The following is an 18,972-nucleotide window of genomic DNA, read 5'->3' as shown; positions in this document are numbered from 1 at the left end:
ATTCTTCAAAGTCAAATTCTCACAACACCTGAAACTTGTCTCTTTGAGGATCTGAAAATGTAACAACACCGGCTGCCTGTTTGTGGAATTCCTGCTTCTGACCACCGGTGTATGGCCTGAAGTCTTCGGGAAGGTGATACAAATCTGCTGGCTCCCGTTTACTTGGAGGGCTATAGCCACTTCCGCCCTCGTCTCCGGCTTCTCCGGAATGGTACCCAAGATGCTGGTCTTCAGTTTTACTTCGATTTTCTTCCCAGCCATTGCCACACTGTTCTCCAAAATATAAGCCCAGTACAGTCCTATTAGTCAACAAGAGTAAAAAGCTCTAAGACCTACCCAACCCGCAGCCACACTGTGCTCACAACGGCACTTACGTTCACAATGTGAGATTTGGGCAGTATGTCACGCTCAATCCACTTCCTCTCCAGTTCCTCAGAAAGACGCAGTCTTGAAAAAAAAATCAAACTTTAGATCTATACTCTACCATATTTGGCCAGAAATAACACAAAGAAACCCAAAATTCTAGTATTTATTGTTCCTCCAACCTTAACCCAAAAGCTTCACAAACCAGTCTAAAGTTTACATTATCATCAGCAGAGAATCAAAGGAAGGTTTATGGAGTGAATAAACAAGAGGAGGTGATTCCAGGCCCTTACTCTCCGGCTCTGCCATCCACGCTGCAGTCAGAATCGTGGCGCTCAGGAGAGGAGAGGTCATCATCCAGCATGTCATGAGGGAGGTCTGTGAGGAGCTGCTGCAACTGAGTCATGAGAGTCACATCAGACCCATGCTGCCGGACACACCAGACACTACCCACAGCAGCCCTGCAGCCGATGCATGACTGTACACAGAGACTTCCTACTCCTCCGTTTAATGAGTTTCTTAAACTGCACAAGAATCATGTTGAGGAGAGGGGAAAGCATGGCAGCAAGACTAACGACTTTTCCTACAAGGGTGTCGGGTTTATAAACACACATCACAGCAGACGGATGCAGAGCAAACCCTAAATCACTGTACCCACTCGCGGTGTCGGGTTCCACGGAGCACACCTGCCTTTCAGGAACCCACCTCCCAGAATCAAGGAGGTGACAATGAGACGTCCCCCAGGAAATCTGAGTGGCCAGATGAGTTCTGCCCAGGTGGTGGGAACAGCAGCAACAGCAATGGCCCAGGAGCCCTTAAGCTCCGCTAATGGGCTAGCGACTCTCTAGGGAGCGGATCTCTGCTCCTAACAGATGCAAAGGCATACACTAAAGCTAACAAAACAAGGCTAATTTCAATACCAATATGCAACTGAAGACTGACAGGAATCACATCACGGGAGGGAAAGATGGATGACCCAGACAACAGAGCCATCTTTCCAGTCCCCACTCCTGTCATTTAAAAGTCCAGTATTAATCAGGCTATAAGTTTTGCTTTGTTGAAATTTAATGAATTATAAATCCCTTCAAAACAACACAAGATGACATAATCATGATCGGTTGTTAAACACTGGGTTCAGGGCTTTCTTTCCAAGGAACTCACCTCTTTTTCCCTTTCATAGTCTTCTTTGTCAAATTCTTCATCTTCGTTTTGTGTCTGCAGTGCTACACTGCCAAACTCCAACGACATGGTCCTCCTGGGGATGGAGGGAGAACTGTCACTCCCAAAACAGTCATATGACAACAATTCATAGCAAAGAAAAAAGGCAAAGAATCATAAAAACAGTGACCAGGCTTCCCAAGTGGCTAGAAGGTACTTACATCAGTAAGATGTCTACAAACAAAAACTCAGAAAGCTGACAAACTATAAAGTCCAAACATAGAAATCCTAAGAATCAGCTCAACTGAAGCCTCAAGTCTATGCACTGAACACACACAGTAAAGGTCCTGGAGACTCTGCTCTATGCTCTGAATTCCACAAATACAAACTTCATGTTTTCCAAAAAAGAAACTCCTCAGTGCTGAGCTAGTGATTGTTACCCAGAAACTGTTTACACACCAAAAAGCTTAGGGTTCCAGGACTCCCTCTTCAGCAATCACGGTCTAGCAAAATACTACAAGGACAGACTGTGGGCTGTGCTAGCAGGAGGCTCCAGGGAAGCAACTGCTGACGCTAGACAGGCTTCTGATTATACACAGGGACCTCAAGTCCCCAAATTCTAAATTATTGAATAATTCTGAACAAAAGAAAAAAAAAGGTAAGTATGTGCTACCAAAGGCGTGGCTAAGACTGTCTTCAATCTAGGCTCCTCACACCAGGGACGTGCACTTTCGTGTGTGGTCTGAGCCACAAATCATTCACGACAACTTCCAGACTGTAAAAAGTCATTAAACTGAGTCACATAAGTAGCATTCGGACCCAGCAACTCAAGTGCATTTTGCCATAAAGAATAACTCCCTTTTGGTAACAGTTGTGAACTATATCACAAACTTCGTAACTGTTAACCCCCTTTATCCTATCTAAGACACCCTGGATTGTATGATGTAGTCCCATTTGCACACTAAGAAAAAGAGATCAATTCAATTATGACACAACACTACTTTTAAAATACAGACTATTTTATAGCTGTTAAAATGTGAACCCAAAATTTGGGCTTTTAACCAGACATCACTGGGGGATGAAAGCCTTGTCTCTCCCCCAGGCCCTGCTGGAATTCTCTTGTATACATCATAATATAGAGATCAGAACATGGTAAACTAAGCCAGCTGATGTGGTGAGGGGAAGACACTGCTCTTACATCTCTGGGTTCAGGTCATTGCTCCAAGCAGACATCATGCCTAGACAGAGTCTCAGACGATGGAAACAATAGATATCCTTCAATCTATCACCCTAAAGATGTGGGGCAAAGCTGGGCCTGGAGAGTCGGCTCAGTGGTCAACTGCACTTGTTCCTTCAGCAGAGGACCCAGGATCCATTCCCAGTGTCTACATGATATCTGTATCTTCAGTTCCAGGAGACAGGAGGCCCATTTGTCCTCCGCAGACCCTGAGCATGCAAGTGATGCCAAGAAAACCTTGCAGGCAAAAGACCCATGCGCATAAAATTAAAATACATTTTTAAAAAACTGTATAACACAAAAAACATCAGTCGTAAGCCAAATAGTATGTATCACACAATATATTAACAAAGTCAAGAGTGCCAGGTGGTGGTGCTACACGCCTTTAATCCCAGCACTTAGGAGACAGAAGTAGGCAGATCTCTCTCTCTGAGTTCAGAATCAGTCTGAGCAAGTTTCAGGAGGTGGGGGGCGGCTAAACAAGGAAACCCTATCTCAAAAACAAACAAAAACAAAGTCAAGGGATAAAATTACAAAAATTGTAAAACTACTTACAAAACACCTAATCAAAAGGAAAGTATCAAAAAGCATTTTTCCAAGAAAATGAGATGATAAGATGGGAAAATAACATAAGAATTCACTTTAGAAAGAAATATAAATGCTCCTTTAACAAGTCTGAGCTCAAGCTTGGGAAATGGCTCAGTGCATCAAAATTCTTGGCATTTGAGTTTGAACACCAAGTTCGAATCCTCAGAACCCACATTACAGCCAGACACAGCACAGGTATCTGTAATTCCAGCTTCAGAGACTGTCCAGACGGTCATGGACCAGCTAGCATGCCCTACACACTGGAACAGCGACAGAGACTGTCTCAAACAAGGCGGCAACCAAGGACTGACACCAGGGGCTGTCCTCTGACCTCTACACATATGGCATGGTACCAGCATAACCATATTTACACATATAAATACACAGATTGATATACACATAAACACACACACACACACACATCTCATACACATAGCAACATACAAAAACAGAGGTTAAGTCCATGAAGAATTCAGAAAGGAAGTTTAATGTAAGTAATAAAGTGCCCCCTTCAACTACGGCTTTGAAAACAGTCACACAACATTGACCATATTTTTCACAGCTTAATAAACTGCTGGTGAAATATGACCAGATAATCATGTTGAAAAGCATCAATACAAAATGAACATGTGCCCTGGGTGAATATGGCAAAATCATGAACTAGTACAAACAATGATTTACTCCCATATTTGACCATAGAACTGAGCACTTTAAAAAAAGAAATCATAGATTACACGGATTGTGTGCTTTTTTAAAATACAGCTACTTAGTTAACATTTTCATTCTAGCCAGGAAACTTTTTCTAACCCCAGTTATAAGAATATAAAAAGCATGTCCAGACCCACACTGGACAGACCTCTGACCCAGCACTCATTTTCCTGTCAGAATTGTCCCTGGTCATTTTCTGTTGTCCCTGGTAGATTTCTGGTCATCATCAACCCCCGACACACACAACCCCACACACAAATATAAATATTTCCAGGATCTTGCTTTTGTGACCAAACTTTAATGAATTTTTTTTCAAAAATATTTTAAATTATGAATGAATATAGCCACTGGGTCACAGGCCTTAGTGGAGTTGGAGTCACAGATGGCTGTGACCAATGCAATGCAGGTGCTAAGAAATGAACACACATCCTCTGACAAGAGCACTGACAAGCTCTTAACCACTGAACCGTCTCTCCAGCAGCAGGAGAAAGGACCTTTCGATAGACCTTAAAGGATGCAATATGGTTGTAAGCAATTAGCACTGAAGGTCCTCATTCAAAAACCTGGACTCCAAGCCGGGCGATGGTGGCGCACGCCTTTAATCCCAGCACTCGGGAGGCAGAGGCAGGCGGATCTCCGTGAGTTCGAGACCAGCCTGGTCTACAGAGCTAGTTCCAGGACAGGCTCCAAAGCCACAGAGAAACCCTGTCTCCAAAAACAAAAAAAAAAAAAAAAAAAAAAAAAAAAAAAAAAAAAAAAAACAAAACAAAACCCTGGACTCCGGCAGCTGTGCAATCTTAAACTGCTTCCATTTCTTTACTAATGAAACAGGGTAAAACCAGCGTGGGTGTGAGAAAGGAGTGGCTGTAACTGCCTGTGGGAAAGCAGACAGCTCCGAGATGAGGACCCCGCCCTCCTCTAGATGCCTGCTCCGTCAAAAGTTCATTCCGCGCCCTTCCAGAGCGCTCGTCTTATTAGTTTTTGCTTCAAACTTCAGCCTTTACATAAAAAACAGTCGCGTATTATGAAGCTACAAGGTGAGATTCAGCTTAAGTCAGACCAAAATTCATAACGCCCTGGGCGTTAGGAAACTGCACCCGCTCGCTAGCTTACACGCTAGCTTCTCTTACAGAATGGAAACAGCCAAAACGCAACAGGTTGTTTCAGACACTTTCAAGTGTTGTTCGGATACAAATTGGGGCACGGAGAAGCAACTCTGTGGTGGAGTAGGCAAACAGCCATAGACAGAAATGACACCCTCTGGCGACTCGTGGACCGGTAACAGCTTGAACAAACCAGGGTGGGTAGAGTACAGCAACCCTAAAATACAGGAAGCTCCCTCCACACAGTGTACTCATTCTCGCAGCACCCTTACCAAAGAGCTGGGCCCGGCGCCCAGGAACCCGGGGGGCGCACGGGTCTGCGGGTGCAGTGCTGGGGCCGAAGGCCGGGCAGGGAGCCAGCGTGCACAGTCGCCCCGGTGCAGAAGACTCAAAGGCGGCTCCTGATGCTGCGGCAGTCCGCCCGGCCGTGAGACTGCAGTCACCGAAGCGCCCTCCAGCAACCCGCAGCAAGCCACTACCCCTACTTCCAGCCTGAGAGCACTCTCCCGGTACAACCTAGCCCGCGAACCCCGCCACTCGATGAGCAGCCACCTCCTCCAATCGCCGCCGCCGTTTGGTGGGCCGGCCGACTGGGCGGAGCGACAGAGCGGAAGACCCGCCTCCCACATGGTCGGTTGAGAGGTCGCCCGCAGTTGCCAGAGTGCGGCTGTTCGAAGAGAGCGCCAGTAGCGGCGGGAAACTTCCCGGAGTCCCATTGGAGAAGTCGTAGGCCAATCACAAAAGCCCTCTGAGAGGGCGGGCTTACGGTTGCCTAGATACGGCGAACCGTAAGGTTATACCTGCTCCCTGGTGCTTCTTCACTATGTACTTGAATTCCCTAGGATGTTACCTTATCGTTAAATCCCATTATAGCATTGAACTTGGAAGTCATAACCACATTGAATAAATATCATTTTTGCTTTTCACGTTTGTCTCCCTTGATTTGCTTATTAAGGAGGGTGGCTGGACCTACCATGGACACAGGTTGTAGCCCCTGAGTTCTGTTGCAATTAAGGTCTCTGACTTCTTTGCTAAGAAGGGTCCCAATGAATACCAAGAACTTGGTAGTGTAGATTACCACATCCTTTTAAACCTTGCATCATGTGGAGTAAAATACTGGTCCAAGGCCTTCCAAGTGTGCCTAGTTTTGCTCTGCCAACAGCCATCCCATCCTTGAAATGCCTGCCGCGACCCCTCAGCGGGGCTTCTGATACCGTATGAGAGCGTGATCCAGAGAAACAGAAACAATGCAATCCCAAGACTGACCTTCCCATGGTCTCCCGAATCGCTGCTGTGTAGCCTGGGCTGCTTTTCACTTCCATTGCCCCTCCTCCACCGCTCAGCCCTTAGGACATACTTCACTTAGCGAAACTGGATTTGGCTACACACACACACACACACACACACACACACACATATATACGCACACGCGCGCGCGCGCACACACACACCCACCACCCGTACACAGTGTGCATACCTGCTCCAAGAGAAGATGGATCTCTTTTCTGTTGTATTCAGTTATTACAGGTCTGTGTCACTCAAAACAATATGAACATCTGGAGGTATTTACTTAAGCATTTTTCATCATGCTTCATGGCTCATGCACTCAGAACAACCGTGTTATTGGTGAATACATGAAGGAATGAGCGAATAAAGGAAGACACTGGGTCCAGAAAAGATCAGTGAAAGGCATTCAGGTAAACGGCATTTATTGAAGGTGAATCAAGGTTGGCTGCTAGTTATAAGGAGACTTGGGGTACACTTCACAACCAAACTATGTCTAGTGTCCCAGGCTGCGCTGCACAGTGGAACGCTATAGCAAGGATGGCAAGATAAGAGGAATGGTTTGCTCTTTGTTGAGATATGTACTTTTCCTTCCAGAATTTCTGTCCCCTAGTGTACTCAATCGAGAGCTGCCATGCAGTTCTGTTGGGTCCACCAGCCTTTGTGCGCCCTCACGCAAGCAGGTGTAACTTTCCTAGCTCCTGTTCATTCATTGCTTTTGGATGCTGGCCAGAACCCACATCTGTTCCCTGGGACTTGGAGGTTTCCACTCTCTCTCTCAAACTCCCCTCCCCACCATCTGGCTGTCGATCCACGTGTAGTTGACCTGTACTCCAACTTAACTCAACTGCTTTTTCTCCTCCTCTGCGCAGCCACAGTGATTTACAGCTTGCCTCCCTGGGGCTTTTCTTTGACCTCTTGTACAATTGTCCTCAAGCTTCCGTTTGAGTTCATTCTTAGATTCTGTTACTAAGGAGACTAAGAACCCCAGGAGGGGGAACCCTGCTTTCCCTGGAATCCCTCTGCTGTGCCCTGGGAAGCCAACCTTTAAGAAAACTTCAACAAGCTCCCTCACTCTGCCTTTGGGTTACCTCAGTCAGTGAAGAAACCCAGCAGATCAGGGGCAGAGCAGGAAAAAAAAAAGCAGGTTATTAATGCTCTTAGTTAGTCCTCTCCTTTGCACCTCCAGAATCAGCTGTGACCCCCCCCAGCCCACCCCAAGACCGTCCACAGCTCCTGCATGCACCCATCAGCTCTCCTCTGGGCTCTGTAACTGCTCTCACCCTCTACCTTCTCCTGGGCCTTAGAGCACTGCATTCTATTGTGGTTTTCTCTCTACTTGAAGCAAATCTTAAATACCCTTTATTAATCTCTCCTCACATTACCCAGTTCGAGGGAGCCATCTGTTCCTGCCAAGACACTGATCCACCACACATACGCTAACATTTCTAAGTCCCAAATACCAGACTTATATTGTCAGTTGTCACAAAGCAATAATCATTTATTTTTTTAGAAAAGTCATTTACAGATATTTATAGGCAAATGAACTACCATTTTAAAATAGAGGTTGAGAATATGAGATCAAACAGCATGCAGACATCTCTTGCATCTTTTGGGCGTGTGAACAGTGTCTTTAGTACCTGGAAGTGCAGTACTTGCTTCCCCAGTCACGACACCACATGAGTCCAGTGCTGGCTGCCCACATGTGCTGCTCACACCATCAGTGCGCCCTACATCTGGAACTCCCGGCCACCCAGTCTGTGTTCATCAGCTGGAAGGAGACCGCAGTCCTGTCCTGCCTCTGATGCAGGTTGCCTACACGTTCCTAGCACTACACTGATCCCTTTTATGAAGAAAGATGATGAAGACCTAGATATAGGGGAAAATCAATGAAATATACATCGTTTTCTAGCTGTGGGAAGGAAAGCTTATGTGAGAAGTGTCAACGGCAGCAGAAATAAAACGGTGAGCTGTTACACAAAAATGTCAGACTTCAATGGACTGGCTTTCTGATGATTTCTATCCAAAAGAACTATCCCATATTGTACTTAAAACTTACCAAATATATCATAATCGCAAAGTTAGGTTGTATCTACTTAGCCAAAATTAAGTGGTATTGAGATAACTATCCAGAAAACTCAGGATTAATCTCTCTGTGTGTCTGTCTGTCTGTCTGTCTGTCTGTCTGTCTCTCTGTCTCTCTCTCCCTCTCTCCCTCCTCCTTCAGTAATAACCATGTCTCCATGTCTTTATATGCAAACGCAAGTAAGAACTGACTGAAACATTTCTGCTATTACTAAAAATCCCAGATCATCAACATTACCTGCTTAATACTAAAACACTTGGGGTCAAACTAGGTGAGTGATGATTTACTGAGACCCTTTATCCGTAGAGCACAGACACAGAATAAAGGGAAAGTCTAAATGTTTACCCTTAACTACGCAAGCTGCTTATCAGTAGTAACTTCTAACGCGGGAACAACTATGTTAGGATGGCAACGGACCTCAGAGTGCACCTCTGAGCTCTCTTATCTCATAAACAAGAAAATTGGATTCCAGACAGGTTTAGCATCCTGCCAAGAGCCACAGTAATGACCAGTCTCAGCCTAGAGCTTCTGGGAATTCATTTCATCTCACCGGTTTAACCCTGCTGTGTGTGGCAGGTCTTTCCAAGCCCTTTGCCCCATGTGTTTTCTCATTCTGCATTTCGTCTCATCGCAGGTAGAGAGGGAGACAGGACACAGAGCGAGATGACGCTAAGATCCAGTGGCAGCCAATCAAAAGGAAAGTTTGCTATACTTTAAATTACCTCCTGTCCTCTCTGTAAGAATGGAACGAACCAGTGTGGACTGAGCATGAAGGACACTGGTTTTGTTTGCCATCTTTTATAGCCATGTACTCAAAATCAGAAATAACCAAGAGATTTGGCCCCATGAACTTGTCTCATGCTGCATATGAACCGTTCAGATGGCAAAGACTGAGAACACTGGCCGGTGAATTGGGGCCCCAACCTTTTAATCAACAAATGAGACAGAATGAGGACACCACCAATGGCTGTTGCTTCCGTATGTCCACAAGCATAGACGCAGCCTGAATTTGGTGTCTGTGTCATATGTAAAGTGGCAGCAAACAGTGCCACTAAACAGAAAATGGAGTAAAGTCAATACTGTTCATCAAATTGCTTCCCGTTGCTTTTATAGTAAGGAAAAACTAACTCTTTTGGCAACTGGTTCTGTAGCTATTGAACACAAAAACTCTTGGAACTAATCTCCCCCATATGAAAACGGCCCCCAGATTATCAAGTTGAAGGCACATACCACTGCCTGGGCAGTTCGAGTTGTCTTTAGCATATGAAATTGTAGTTGTGCTTTTAATCAATGCAACGCGACCTTTGAAAAGTGACCTCTGTGCATATGGATAACTCCTTTTCAAATGGGTCAAAATTCTTCTTCTCTGATTTCATATTCAGAGGGTATTTTACTAGTTCTCTGTTTTATAAAAGACATAGTCCACGGTGGTCTCGGAAAGACGTTTTACAGTCTGTGTCCTGTTTTCTCTGGAGAAAAGGTTTGCATTGTCATTGTTCCCGAAAATAAAGGATATTCTTCCGACATTGCTGCTACGGGGCCTGGGGTTGTCATTTCTTGGAATGCAAAAGTCCTGGGTTAGTATCTTTTCTTACTGGTTGTTTAAGGCTTACTTCACTTCCAGAAGAGATGATTGGCAAACTATTATCCATATGGTATTTGATAAGGTGGCCAATATCATCAAACACATGGTCCTTGGTCCTCACCTGGGAAAGGAAGCATAAGTATATTTGCGTTGAATACTAGCAGCTCTTCTGAAAGATGTAAACAATTGTGTGTGTGTGTGTGTGTGTGTGTGTGTGTCAGGGGGGAGGGGAATTTATCCCTAGAGTAGATGTTTTGTGGAGTAAAGAAAAGATGGCTTTTAATTCTATCTTATTGAAGTGTCATCCCAGCCCCTGGCATTCATCCTTGGGGTGCCAGTGGAGCGCCAAGGGAGCGGAAAGCTCCATCTCAAGCCCCCTCCTCCTGAAAGTTGCCTTGGTCCAGACTTCACCTCTGGAAAACCCCGCCAAGCACTGATCCCTCCCCAGAGAGGGTCAGGACCACTGTTTAGGCTGCCCGAGAAAAAGGACACATTGTCTCTCTCTTCCCCTTGCCATGCTCTCCTGGCTACCCCGGAGCGCAGCAGTAAACGTGGGCATCTTTTATTTGGTCTAATTTGGTCTGATTGGAATTATTTGCGTCGGCGGGGAGGCGCCTCTCAAGATTATTCCTAACATCATCCTCCTTAATAAACAATTTCATCATTTCCCGTTACCCTATTTATTTATTTATTTATTTGTTTGTTTGTTTGTTTGTTTGTTTTGTATACAGTGTTCTCTTTGCATGTACACCTGTAGTCCAGAAGAGGGCGCCAGATCTCATTACAGATGGCTGTGAGCCACCATGTGGTTGCTGGGAAATGAACCCAGGACCCTCTGGAAGAGCAAGCAGTGCTCTCTACTGCGCTGAGCCATCTCTACGCTCCTCCCCATTACCCTTTTACAGTAGTGTTCCCACGAGTTCAGAAAATGCCAAGCACTTGTCAGTCAATCCAGATCTACAATTGGCCCGCCTGCAGTACTGTTGCTGGATAAATTCCACCACATCACCACGTCTATAAATAGCTAGGTGATTTGCGTGCAGGCACGTTACCAGGATCACAGTTATCTTCCACAGAATGGAGTGCTTCCACATTGCTCCAGCTCTAACAAAAACAGGCCCCTTGGAGAAGTCCTGCTTTTCCCTGGAGCCTCAAGACAAACCCTGTCTCCTCCCAGAAAGGCTCCTCGGTCTCCCAGCAGGCATTCACGTCACCTTCCTGCAAGGAATTCTGAGTTCTGCCTACATGTTAGTTTCAGCATATTGGGATAACCAGCATAATTTAAATATGGACTATAAGTTAGATAATGGTATCTATCATTGAATGTCCCGATTTTGATTATTATACTAGTGCTACGAAAGAAAGTATCCTTAGTTTTGTAAGCACACAAGGCAAGGAAAAGGAGACAGGGGCTTTGTATTCTCTAAGGCCTTTGAACCTTAGAAAAACTTAGTAAAGTTTTTCTCTCTTCCCACTCCAGTTTAGCTGACTAATCCTGCTGCATTCTAATCCAGCTCATTCTGTCTCTTCTTCTTTCGTGTTTCTCCAGCCAACACTGTGGTCCAAGATTTCACAGTTCCCACCCTGAGGCCCCAGTCACTGTCCCTGTGTGCCCCACATCCTCCCCTGTGCTTTCTAGTCCATCCTGCAGACGTTAAGTTATGCTTCCTAGGACAGAGACCACAAACTAGCCACTGGACGAATGCAGCAGGTGCCACTAAACCAGGGTTTGAAAGTATTCTGAGTTGACAACCTTTTTCACCCCTGCTCTATTCATAATAGACAGAAATTAGAAGAGAAGAAAATACCATACCTTGTCATTGTAAGAATATCTGGACTGTTTGTATATGACTCATTTAGCATCTTAGCTCATTTGGTAAGTTCCAGTAACATGGTAGACAGTGTATCAGTCTTGGGAGCTGTAATTAAGTGGTACATTGTCCCTGTTTTTAAGATCCTGAAGCGTTCATGAGGGCGAGATTTTACATGGTTGCTTTGTATCCTCCATGTTCAAAACATGGCTCAGAGTCTGCCCAACCACTACCATTAGCTTGAAAAAAACATTTTATTTTTGTGATTATTTGTGTTTATAATTCTGTGTTTATATGTTTCGTAAATATATAGCATGTATTAATATTAAAAAATAAAGTATTCTGAATTGAGAGAGACGAGAGCACACACGAAATTCCATCTGGTGGTCCTGCCAGCCGCGGCTCTGCATGGCCGCAGTTCAGTTGGGGATCTTTGAGTGGTGTCCGTCCTTTGTTTCAGCAGTCAACCGCACCCTGTGTTCACCCCGTGATTTACCCACTTCTACTTCCTGATCTACTGGATGGACCCTGCATCATCTGCAACCACAAAACCTTTTAAAAACTGCATGATTAAAAAAAATCCATTACATGAGACTTGAAGTATATAGTCCAATACTGTCAATGCCAACGATCTCCAACTGAAACTATGCTTCTTTGAGAACCACAATTCACTTCTCCTGACAGTGGCAGCCATCATTCTATTTTGTGTTTTTAGAAGATACCTCATCTAAGTGGAATCACATGACCTTTGTCCAGGGACTGGCTGGTTTTTACTTAACCAAATGCGCTCAACAGCCTCAAAAACATGACGGCATGTGACAGGCTGTCTTTCACATGCTGAATAGTGTTCCTTTGTATGTTTACAACAGATCTTCTTCCCCCTCTCATCCATGAACTTTGAAATTGTTTCCACTTCTTGGCTCCGGGAATATCCCTGCTGTGAACACAGGTGGAGCTCTGCAGACGGTGATTTCCTTTCTTCCGGATAACTGCCCACAAGTGAGGCTGTGACTTTGCACAGCCATGATATTTTTAAGTTTCTGAGAAACTTTGAAACTGTTTTTCTGTTTTTAGGGTTGGACAATAACCAGCTTAGTAGCCTTAAGGTATCACTCACTGTGGCTCTGATTCGCATTTCGCGTTGATTAGAAATGTTGGGCGCTTTTCCCCATCCGTCACTCAACAGTGTGCCTTCTCTTCTCTGGAGAAATGGCTCATCTTGGAGAGATGTTTTGTTCTGTTTTGTTTTGTTCTGTGGGTTGCAGACTTTCCTTCTGCGTTTTGGATATCAACTCTGTAAACTCCTAGTTTGCAGACGTTTACCTCATTGTGTGGATTGACATTAACTTCGTAGTGCCGAGCATTTAGGTTAGTGCACACCACTGCTCTGTGTTTGACTTCTGATGCTTGTATTCTCAGAGTCTTTAACAGTCCTGGCTATCCTGGAACTCACTTTGTGGACCGAGCTGGCCTTAAACTCAGGAGGATCCTCCTGTCTCTGCCTCCCAAGTGCTGGCATTAAAGGTGTGGGCCACCATAGCCCGGTTTCTGGCAATCTAACAAATCGTTAATAAGACCATTGTTATGGAAATACTCCTCTGCTGTTTCTCCTGGAGTTTTGTGGTTTTGTGTCTTGCAATTGAGTCTGTGACCCTTGTTAACTTTTGTTAGTAGTATAAGAATCCAGTTGTGTCCTTCTGCACGGTGTATTTAGTTTCTCAGCGGCATTTGGAGAGTTTCCTTTCTCCAGTGTTTACTTGAAAAGATTTAGTGATCTTCTTAAAGACCACTGACTGCACACATGAATTTAGTCCTGGGTCCATTACACTGTCCCATTGGTCTAAATGTCTAACTCTATGCCAACTCTACTATTTTGAGTAATAGAATGCTGTAATGTGTTTTGAGATCTTCAGCTTAATTATTCTTTCAAAACAAAGTGTTTTGGTTTTTCAGACATCTTTGTATCAGCTGACTGTAAATTTTAGGATTTCCTGTGTCTATAAAATGCCATCAGGAGTTTTATAAGAATTATGATCGCATGCGTAGATCTCTTTGGATGGATGAACATTTTAATGATGCTTAGTCTTCTAACCCTCGAAGGAGATGTCTTCCCATTTATTTGCATTTTTTCTAGTTTCTTCCATCAGTGTTTTATAGTTCTCACTGCAGAAATACTTTTGTTGTTGCTGTTTCATTGGGTTTTTTGGTTTTGGGGACAGGGTTTTTCTATGAAGCCTTGGCTGTCCTAGAACTAGCTTTGGAGATGAGGCAGGCCTCAGACTCTGAGAGATCTGTCTGCCTCTGCCTCCTGAGGGCTGGAATGAAAGGTGTGCACCACCACCTCCTGGCTGTATTTCTTCTTCTTGGTTGAGTTTATTCCTAAGTACCTTTTTGCTGTTGGTGCCATTGTAAATGTAACTGTTTTCTTCATTTCCTTCTGGATAGTTTTCATTTGTGCATAGAAACTCAACTAAGTTTGTATAAAAATCTGCTGTCTGCTGTGAACTCTTCCTACATGGCATTTATTATACCCTATCTATTACTATTTTTGTAATTTTATTACTATTAATTTCTTCCTGTTTCTCTCTCTCTCTCTCTCTCTCTCTCTCTCTCTCTCTCTCTCTCTCTCTCGTGTGTGTGTGTGTGTGTGTGTGTGTTTCCATCATGAAAGGGTGTGAAATTCAGTCAAATGCCTTTTCTACATTCATGGAGATGATCATGCAATTTTTATTCTTCTTCCCATTTCTGATGGCTAATCTTAGTTGTCAACTTGACCACATCTGGAATCAGCTAAAACCCAAGCATCTGGGCACATCTGAGGGAATTTTCTTGACTGGGTCATTTGAGGAACGAAGACCCACTCTATGACCTTGGTGTCAGATAACACCTCAGAAGATGAGTTCGAATGTCCTCTCAGCCTGGGCGTGTGAAGGGCCAAGGCTCCTTCTCTAGACACCAGACATCATTCACCAGTAAAGCCACTTGGCCTGGAGCCTCTCTCTGGCGGAGGTTTGAATACTGACTCCACCTCCCGAGCAATTTTATTATGTTTAGATTCTCCATTCCCTTGTGACTCAGTTCTGGGGTGTGATGTGTTTTTAGACACCTGTCCATTTCTTCTAGTTTATCCAATTTGTTGGCGTATAGCTGCATATAGAAATCTTTTATAATCTTAATTACATGATACCCATTATAGTGCATTTCCTATTTGTATCTTAGCTAAAAACTTGTCAGTTTTCTTAATGCTTAAAAAAGCCACAATTCTCAGTATCACTAAAGAAATCGTGTTCTGTTCTCTGTGTCATTTTAGCCTGCATTGCTGTGACTTGGCTATGTTAGTCACCTGCGGGAGTCGACCACAACTACAGGTCTGTCCACTCAGCAGAGCCCAAAAGGGCAGAAAGACGCCGTCCCCCGCGTCATGGTCCAGAGTGGCTTCAAGTTCTAACCACACCACTAGTTCTGGCTGTACGGTCAAGGACAAGTTAACACTTAGCGCTGACCTCTACTGAATAGGATGTGCAGACGCACAGTGTGAGGTATAATGAGAACACAGTCTTACCTTGCCTTCAGGGTCCACCAAGAGGAGGTGTTTTGCCTGACCACCCTGTAGTCCGCTCAGCACATACTGACCAGGAGACGTTATACTCTCTCGAACCAGAAAGTCCCCATCCTTCACCAAAAGTCTCTCTGCTGCCCCCCTGCTCAGCCTGCCGTGGAAGCATTCTTCATTCTGCAGTTGCTGCTTTATGTGTGACAAAGAGCGTGAGCTTACAGGCTGGGCGGTGGCTCCTGGCTGCACAGTCTCTGGTGCCTCTAAAACAATCAGAAGGAAAAGATGTCACAAAGTACCCTTGATGAGTCCATTCTCCTCCCTTCCATGTTCAAAGCCCTGTTTAAACCCCACCGTAGAACACACATCCTGCCTGGCAACTCTAAGGTAGAGGTGAGTTTAAACCTTGTCATTGACTTCTGTCACTAGCAAAGGTTACCAGGCACAAGAGTGTCTCTCTTTCAGTAGGGTGTGAAATCAGCCCAAGAACTTCTTCTCCAACTGTGGAAAGGGGCTTTTCTTTTCCAGGGCTTCTTGTTAAAAATGAAAAAGCTTATGCTGAACCTGGCTCATAAATAACTTCTGCAATGTTTCTAAACTTTTTTTAAAGCCACAACAGAACTTTTGGATTATGCCCATTTTTTAACATTTAGCTTTTTCTTTCTTTTTCTTTCTTTCTTTCTTTCTTTCTTTCTTTCTTTCTTTCTTTCTTCCTTCCTCCCTCCCTCCCTCCCTCTCTCTCTCTCTCTCTCTCTCTCTTTCTTTCTTTCTTTCTTTCTTTCCTTCTACTACTTCTTCTTCTTGGGGTTTTTTTTTTTTTTTGGTTTTTTGAGACAGGGTTTTTCTGTGTAGTCCTGGCTATCCTAGAACTCCCTCTGTAAACCATACTGGCCTCACACTCAGATACCCACCTGCCTCTGTTTCCCAAGTGCTGGAATTAAAGGTGTGTGCCTCCACCACCCAGTTCATTTTCATTTTTATGGTAGTTTATAAGTTGCTATATTTATAAATTTACTGCACCTAGGCATTCTGGACAAACATTTTAGCTTAGCATTGTTAAATGGCCCGGCTGTGGTCAGTACTCTTCACTTGTCTGAACTGCAAAAGTGAGGCGAGGAAACAAAGTATCAGTGGAGCTCGGCCTACAGCAGTGTTGTCCTGGGTGGAGAGATGCTCAGCCATTCATGGCTAGGCTCCAGCCAAAGATAGAAGAAAGTGCCGTCCCAAACTGGGAGCATCGGGGAATTGAGAGCACAGCACATCCGGTGAGCCCAGTGCTGCTGTGGCTCATGGCGATAGTAATTACTGTGTGGTTCTCGTTTATTAAACAGGCTCTTGTTACAGGCTTTACATTATTCGTGTTATTTTATTTTCAAAATTAGACAGGTCCCCAAATTGGATTTTTGTTAACATATTCAAAGCCACACTGTTAATGCTGTAGATCTGGGATTTGAAACAAGGACCATCTGACTACAAAGCTTGGGTTTTTTTTTAAAGTTTTTTTAAGTCAAACTCCAAGGCACTGATGTTGGATGTAAAAACCTTCCCATTTTCCAAATGTTCAAGACAGGGTTTCTCTGCATAACCGTCCTGGCTGTCCTGGACAATACTGTCAGAACAATGATGTACAGCATCTCCTAGACATAGCACACTTAGACTGAGCAAGTTTGAGACAAACCTATGCAACTCAATGAAACCTTGCCTCAAAGCAAAATAAATGGCTCAGAGGTTAAAAACAGTTCCTATGACCCACAAGCTGGCTCACAACAACCTGTACCTCTAGTTCCACAGGATCTGGCTCCCTCTTCTGGCCACAATGGGCACTACATGCTTGTGATGTACTTAAGGGGGGGACATTTAAATATGACACACACCCTAATATATATGTATATAATTAAAATAAAGCTTTTAAAAATCCACCAATAATAACTATATCAATCTTTATGACATAATTTTGGTAAAAGTCATATATTTGATGGCAAATTAACAAGGAAAAGGAATCACAGAAACCTGCACTGTTTTGAAATGCAAAGGATCTTTTGCATAGAAACCACTCTGTATTTCACTAACACAAAGGAACGTTTACAGGCCCTCTGGGAGGGTCTCAGCAAACTGTGCAACTTCTCTTCCACCAAGCTGTGTAGTCGTTGATAGCCCAAAGTCCCCTGTCAGTGTGTTGGAGCCCTGCCCTACTTAGGAAAGTCTATTTGCATAGGACAGTTAGAGTTAGCACCACAAACATAGCTTGTAAAAAATTTTCAGTCTAAAGCTAATGACTGGAAAGAATGCTCCCCCACAAATCATTGTCCCTTCCACTGTTGCCAGAAAGGGCCTGGGGAAATGTGTCCAGACGGTGAGTAATACTTGCAGTTGGCCCTGGTGCTGCCTGTTCTTGAACACGATGAAAAACTCTAATGAGCAGCCCTGTGTGTGTTTGTATCAGAGACAGGCTCCACACGAGTGCAGAGCAATGCATGCAGGCATGCATCATGTCAGGGGCATGCTTCGCACAAGCGTGAGGCAATGCATGCAGCCATGCATCGTGAGGGTGCAGGCGGCTGGCTGCAGTGTGCGCTTTTGCTTTGCTCTGAGACCGTGGACGGCTTTTGGACAAGGACGAAACAAAGGAAAAGAGACATTATATCATCTTGAAGAGAGTCCACAGTCCGTGGGCCAGCCTGGGGATGCAGACATTGTTTTCTCACACGGGTCCCAGATTAGGACAAGGACAAGACACCGTGTGCTGAGTAATTGCCAATGTCCTCTTAGCTCAAATTCTGTTAGAAGCGAACTACGTGAGAGATTTTCCAGTTCATTTTAACTTTAAAAGTTATATATGTTCATTTGTTTTAATTCGGGAAACAACAACAAAGAGAAGGTCAGCCTTGGTCCTGTCACCAGCTATCACGGCTCAAGGCTGTGGCGTGGTACTCACGACCTTGTTCCTGTGTGACAGCTGACACTAAGTGGCTGCGTGCTTACAATCCACAGCGCGCAAGCTCGCTTGCTCTGGAACAGAAGGGCCGGTGCAAAGGGCAGTGCTAATTGTGAAGGCTGGGCAGAGGGGTAATGGGCCCTCAGCGATGCATCCACACGGAGAGGAAGCGGAGGAAATTGTCCATGTCTGGAGTGATGGGTACAGTGTCAGGCTTGGAAGGAGGGTTTTTCATTTCTCAATTAGTCCATTCCTTATTATTTGTGTTCGTGAGCATCTACATAACTTTTGAATTTTAAAAATGTCTACTAAAATGCATGCAAAAGTCAGGACAGTCCCATAACTCGGGATACAGCTGGAAGGTGCAAATTCTGAGGAGACCATCACGTGTGAGGGGCATTTTCCGTCTTCGGAACTCACCCTACTCTCCCTTGGCACATGACCTCGCAGCAGCCTGTTGCTGAGGACCGAGAGTGTGGCCGGTTCTGGCCACTCAATAGAAAGTTGCTGTAATGTGATTAGTGGAAACAAACCCTCGCCCCTGCAGGAGACGCAGGGTCT

General features: G+C 44.6%; 2 protein-coding genes across 9 annotated transcripts in view; both read right to left on the bottom strand.

Moving 5' to 3' along the window:
• The window catches only part of Cep152 (centrosomal protein 152), an 82,352-nt gene extending 76,682 nt beyond the window's left edge, over positions 1-5,670 (bottom strand). For all 7 annotated transcript variants that reach the window (XM_038330615.1, XM_038330616.1, XM_038330607.1 and 4 more), the window contains exons 1-5: positions 5,430-5,670; positions 1,525-1,618; positions 657-760; positions 375-447; positions 29-268 (exon numbers count right to left, since the gene is read on the bottom strand). In XM_038330615.1, coding sequence (XP_038186543.1) covers positions 29-268; positions 375-447; positions 657-760; positions 1,525-1,611 — 504 coding nt within the window. In that variant the 5' untranslated portion in view covers positions 1,612-1,618; positions 5,430-5,670. The remainder of the gene's footprint in view (positions 1-28; positions 269-374; positions 448-656; positions 761-1,524; positions 1,619-5,429) is intronic.
• Positions 5,671-7,924: 2,254 nt separating this feature from the next.
• Positions 7,925-18,972, bottom strand: part of Shc4 (SHC adaptor protein 4) — a 94,517-nt gene continuing 83,469 nt past the window's right edge. For both annotated transcript variants that reach the window (XM_038331881.1, XM_038331880.1), the window contains exons 11-12: positions 15,486-15,739; positions 7,925-10,233 (exon numbers count right to left, since the gene is read on the bottom strand). In XM_038331881.1, the coding sequence (XP_038187809.1) occupies positions 10,078-10,233; positions 15,486-15,739 (410 nt within the window). In that variant the 3' untranslated portion in view covers positions 7,925-10,077. The remainder of the gene's footprint in view (positions 10,234-15,485; positions 15,740-18,972) is intronic.

The sequence above is a fragment of the Arvicola amphibius genome, chromosome 5, assembly GCF_903992535.2.
Source record: "Arvicola amphibius chromosome 5, mArvAmp1.2, whole genome shotgun sequence".
Lineage (NCBI taxonomy): Eukaryota > Metazoa > Chordata > Mammalia > Rodentia > Cricetidae > Arvicola > Arvicola amphibius.
This window is presented reverse-complemented; position numbering and strand designations above follow the sequence as displayed.